Consider the following 6,000-nt stretch of genomic DNA (forward strand, 5'->3'; position numbering starts at 1 on the left):
AGAAACCGGTCTCTTATTGCTCAACTATAAATCAGCTGTTTCCAAAGAAGTTCTGAGAGACAAGGCCAAAAAAGGCAAAACATTTGGAAGCTTTGCTTTCATTGAATTCAATCATTTCTCTTAGTATTATTTTTTAGCAGCCTATTTTGTTGGAAAGTACCAATGAAACTATGTTATCCTTCTTTTTTTGAATAGATTTGATCTTGCTTCCAAATGTTTGGCTTGTACTGTACATAATACAGCTTCACAATAGCAATAATGTTGGATCAAACGTTGACAAGAGCAACACAACATTAAATCCCTGACATTGTTCTGGTAGATTAAAGAGGACATCACTTTGATCCAGTGCTGCCACATGGTTGAGCACAGTGTAATATTTCAGTGCATTTTCTAAAATAAATTACCAGCAACATTGGAGCAACTAAAACATTGCCAAACACAGCTATCGTGTTTTGCAAAGATTCTCACCTGCTCAAATATCGGCTTGTTGTTGTTAACGTCATCAACTCCAACAACGACCCGGGCAGTGGAGGTGAGAGAGTGCGGCCCGCCTGATGCATTGTCGTCTGTGGCTGTTACGTTCAGGACGTACTCCAAGCCTTGAAGCTTTGGCAGGGGAGTGGAGCGCAGACGGATCAATCCTGCAGAGAGCTCAGACCCATTAATATACACATCATAAAATAGGCTGTGTCCTAATAAAGTATGTGCATTCTTTCCATTAGTCATTAAGCAGGACGTTATTGCCACACTGGCCTTGCTTAGTGAGGGAGCAGCTATTGTTAAAACGCAGCAGACAATTCCTTCTGCAGCTATTTTTCTACACAGTTTGAAGAGGAAATAGAGAGGGGTGGGGGAAGCACCTCTACAGAAGTCCCAAGGTAAATAAAAAAAAAAAAAAAAAATCTGATATGCAGCATACATCCAAAAACTAATTTCACAGTTGTGGTTTTGGTACATTTCTGATACAATAATTGCTCTGAAGATGCACCGGCAGCTCAAGAATTTGAGTGGAAACAAGGAAGAAGTGAGGAGAGTCTGGTTCCAAGTCAACCTAGCTCAGCAGAAGCCTATTAGCCGTTCCTCTTGGCTCCTTTGTCTGCTTTCATGTAACAGTCAAGATAAAAGGTCGGATAAAAGGGTGGTGCATCTGAGTCAACATCTTTCTTGTCAAAAGTAATGCAAAAACATCAGAGGTTGCAGGACGAGCAAGCTGCCTGTGATGTGGAGGAGAGTCATTGAAGTGAGAGCATGGGGAGTTTTCTTTTTTTTTCCATTCTCTTGTTGGATTTTTATTCATCTCTTTTTAAGGCACTTGATTAAAGACAATACAGCTTGCCGATACACACATTTGCAAGTGCCTCAATGTTCTTCCTCCCACTTAACTTATAATTCCAGCTGCATGCAGATCAGAGTGGGAAATAATGTATTAATGGCAACACCTGACACTGACATTATTACGGCAGTACATTAAAATAGGTGAATTATAAGATGTACACAGTAACTTTCCCGCCTTAAATGTCAATCTTGTTTGTCATTGCAGCACTAGCTTCTCCAGCTATTAAATTAAGCATTTTTTTTAGCGTTTTCATGAGTTTGACGTTTAAAACAGAGAGAAACATAAAGGAAGTTGGGAAGAAAAGATGCATTTGATAATTTTAGAAATTGATACACTATAATTTTAAGATATGTAGATAAGAGACTTATTTTCATTATGAGAACATGGAGAGAGGACGGAAAGGAATATAAAGAGATGACACAAAAGAAAGAGAAGCCGGCAGAGCACAGCCTGGAGATTGTGAGCTATGATAGAGCAGTTGTTGTGAAATTGAATTGAAAGGGTTGGGTGACAAATGTCACAGAGATTTCCACTGGTTTCGGATCAAAGGGTAAATAAAAAAGATAAACTGTGCAGTCACCAATGCTAGAAAGCAGAGAAACACAGGAAAAGTTTTTTTTTTCTCTACACCAGCCAAAAGGGGGGGGGGAAAGAAAAGAAAAAACACAACAGAAGTGTGGAAATTGCCAAAATAGTGTTATAGAATGTATTCATAATCCTAATAACATAGGGAGTGTCACTTAAAAAGCACTCGAGAAGAATTTATAGTTTATAAATTAGAAGTCTCACTTTCATTCTGCTTTGACTTTGAAACCAGAGGGCATTTAACACACCTCTGCAGGAGTAGCAGCATGTTAGAAAAAAAAATGCATTTGATTTGACAGAAAACCTGTCAATTAGTTTGAGAGGTGAAAATATAATGTCAGGCTGGAAATTAAGAAATATCACCTTTCTGGCTGTCAATGACAAAGTTGCCCTCTTCATTGCCTGCGGTTATGGAGTAGGTTATACTGTCACCATCTGGGTCTTTGGCCAGGACTGTGGCAACAAGAGTGTTGGGACCAGCGTCCTCGGAAACAAATGTTCGATATCTGCAAGGATTCAAAAAGAACTGGGTTACAGCGAGAACCAGAACAAATGAAGCATTTAGTGGAATTGATATAATCAAGTCCTACACCATTATGGCATATTACAATTCCAATGTTGGATTGGACCAGGCATAAGTGAGCCTTGGCTGCCTGCTATAGTGCTGTTGAGTCACCGCTGTTCCTTGTTAGATCTCATCTGATAAATCCTGCTCACTGCACAGCAGCCACATTCATGAGAGCCACAGTTTTTACGAAGTCCTGACCCATTCATATTCGATCTCTGTCTAACTCGCTCAAATCCCTCGCTTGCGTTTGGACTTTTTCCTAGTCCTAACGCATTAGCTTTGAGTACACCGTGTTCGCTTGCTTTTTTCATGTCCACTAACAAATGTCATAAAGAGATGCTGCACACAAAGTTGATTATCGAACTGCGGCTTAAAGTGTCCTGGTGCCAACACAGAAGTCCAATAACAAAACACCACTCAGGGTCAGATCAGCTAGGGAGGGGGTGGAGCAAGCTCGAAATGAATCTTAATGAATCTTAATGTCTAATTGTGTACATGTGGTAAAATTCACGGTAAAATTCTTGTTTCTTCTGACATCATTCTCCAAGAGTGTTTCAACTGCACATTTCAATGAGAAAAAAAAAACAAAAAAAAAAAAACATTTTATCTAACACATGCTCACCATTTGGCTTGTTGGTAACCTTTCTGACCAAAGAGTCTGTGACAGCACAATCCAGAAACTCCAAATTGCTTTTGTCTTACAAAGACTAAAGCAAAATCTCAAATGCTTACATTCTGAAAGATGTGCTTATTTCATTCCTCTTCTGTACTTCTGACACAATCATGTCTCATAGGTGTATAGTCAATTCTCAACTTGACTTGATTTGCACTCACACATCCGCGGTAAGAAGTTTTATATACTGCAGACAGGTGCCTTTTCAATTCGAGTGCAATTGATTCAATAGGCCCGATCTATACAGCAGGCAAGTTTAAAAAGCATCTTAAGGACCTCTGATTGAAGTGGGATGTGCAAGAGCTCAGCTTTGAGTGTTCTTATCTAAAAGTAATAGAGTCGATTTTTTAAATGTAGAAACAAAATGGTTCAATAGCAATACATTTTTTTAATCTTGAAATTGTGAATTACATTGTCATGAAATTGTACTTACCACGTTGCAGATTTTAGCCAAATCAATTTTAATATTAGAATAAGATCATCTGAAAAAAGATTTTAAAAAATCTGTTGTCATGATGAAGGACCTTATCCCAACCGATCTATAGGAAACACGATGGCTTACTTATGGCACCCTTGGTTAAAAAAGCTGCCATCAAGCATCTGTGACAGCTGGCTGAGTCTTTGACGCTGCTGTGAAATAATTTTAGCATATTTTTTGACATACTGGAAAGCTTTCAGGAATGAAAAATTGATGGAGGGACCTCCTCCTTCAGGATTTTCAGGTCGAGAGTGAAATTCATTCTGAGGAAACAAAGCAACCACAGACCATCACAGTTCATGTTTGACTGCCGTTATAATTCTGTTTTTCTGAAAAGTACTGCTGGATTTTAGCCTATTGTAAAAGAAGCCAGACCTCACAAAAACAGCCTTTTGTTCAAACTTTGGGGAAGCATTGGAGAACATTGACACATTTTTGATCAATTTGAAGTTGGTCTTTGTTTCCATTTTGCTTAGCAGTGGTTTTCACTTTGGAACTCTCTCACTTTACTTCTTACAGTTGAATCCCGGACATCGACTACAACCGAGACTCGCAGAACATAAAATAAAATTATAATTTAAAAATCTTTTTTTTTTTTTTTCTGGCTGATTTTTGTCTAGCTTAATGCCAAAAATTGAAGAAATCCATAAAGGTACAAAAATTGGAACTGTAAAGACATAATGAGAGAAAATTGACAAACACAAAACAAAACGTGGCCCGTAAATCCGCATGCAATTCATGAGCAGACGACGTAACACAGAAGGACAGACGACATGAATTAATGCACTAACCAAAGCATCAGCAGGCTGATTAGACGTATGGTTGTGGCTTTTACTTGTCACAATGATTTAACCTGTCCTCTTAGCCGGCCACAGCTGAGACAAATGATAATGTCTGCTGGGATGTTGAAGTCATTGAACAAATGCTGCTTCTTCAAGCCCGGCCCACTGTGGGCCATTTGATCCAGTGCCTTTTAAAATGTCAGCAGTGATTTGCCATCTCTGTTGTGCTGGGCAGCAAAGATGGCCGGTGAGACACAGGAGACTGATATACCGCTGTGGCACAAAGAACTGTGGGGTGGAGATGAACCCTGTGACTGGGAGGGAAGCTGAGCTGTAGTGAAACAGGAAAAAAAAGAGGTGAGGTAAGGAGCAGGTGACAAAGGCGAAGGCTGAAACTGAAATGACAGTAAAAGTGATATGTGGGGGTGAGAAGGGAAAAAAGAGAGAGGATAAAAGAGTATGGCTGATAAAGAAAAGCAGAATATAAGAGGGGGCGGCGTTCTCGCTGAGTTTCAGCTGACTCGTCAGCAGAACTCATCCACTGTGAGATTTGGTGCCATTTCTGCTGCTAAAGCGTGTAAGTATATGTGCATGGGGTGGGGTGTTGGCGTCTGTGGTGAGGGGAGGTGGCGGGGGGGGTGATTGATGGTTTACAGGAGAATGCTGATAGGCGATTCATCTCCGCCAGCCACAGCAATCTCCGTGGCAGCATGAGTGACCTGTAATCCGTCACCCGGCTCAAAGGCCACCTCTTCTCAGCTTCTCCCGGAGAAGACACATTCACTCCCTCCACGTTACTTCCTAAAGCGTCTCAGTCAACTGTGAAGTTGCGCTCGTCTCAGAAAGAGCATGCCTTCCTGTCTGTCTGCTGGCCGAGACATCTGCCTGTTTGCATTTCTTTGGCCCGCGTGCCTGTCCTTCCATTACATCAATCTGTTTTAGCCTTTCCACCACTTATTCAAATGCAAACTGACAGGACATGCCAAGAAACATAAGTCTGTCTGCTCATGTTCCCTTTACAAATGTCACAATTAGTTTGAGCTGAAGAATAATTTCATGAATAAAATACTGTACATCTCTCCGGCCCTTACATGTGCTGTTTTTGGACAGGATTTTCATGTCTTCCCTCGTAGCATATATCTACATCTCACTAAGCCACGCAATGACAAAGCACCCAACACAGTATCTGGAATAATGCCTGCATTTCTATCAGTCTGCAGCTTGTCTGGCAGGAGTATTTGTCTGAATGCCGGCAGGCTGCTCTCTATATCTGCATATCTGACAGGCTGTCTTCTGTCTGTTTTCCGCTTTTGGTATTCTCCACAGGCTCGCCTGCATCCATGTTTCCGCGTGATTTTCCTCCGAGCTCTATGTTCGCCTGCCCAACTCTCCACCTCTCTGCCCACCTGTTTGTTTAGCTGCGTGTCCGCCCACCCACTGAGACGGACGCCCCAACAAGACAACAAGAGCACGCAGTGGAGGTCTGCAACAGTAGTCTAAAGAGGTCACTGAAAAAAAAAAAAAAAAAGACCGGCAGGGGCAAAAACACCCCCCACCCAAGGAAAAAAAAAGCAGAAA

General features: G+C 41.1%; 1 protein-coding gene across 1 annotated transcript in view; it reads right to left on the reverse strand.

Annotated features, from left to right (window-relative positions):
* The window catches only part of LOC106955884 (neural-cadherin), a 136,504-nt gene that overhangs the window by 40,546 nt on the left and 89,958 nt on the right, over positions 1-6,000 (reverse strand). The window contains exons 7-8 of the mRNA XM_015046312.1: positions 2,285-2,427; positions 469-641 (exon numbers count right to left, since the gene is read on the reverse strand). Of these exons, the coding sequence (XP_014901798.1) occupies positions 469-641; positions 2,285-2,427 (316 nt within the window). The remainder of the gene's footprint in view (positions 1-468; positions 642-2,284; positions 2,428-6,000) is intronic.

This window comes from Poecilia latipinna, unplaced genomic scaffold, assembly GCF_001443285.1.
Source record: "Poecilia latipinna isolate Pla-1442-1.1 unplaced genomic scaffold, P_latipinna-1.0 Scaffold773, whole genome shotgun sequence".
Taxonomy (NCBI): Eukaryota; Metazoa; Chordata; class Actinopteri; order Cyprinodontiformes; family Poeciliidae; genus Poecilia; species Poecilia latipinna.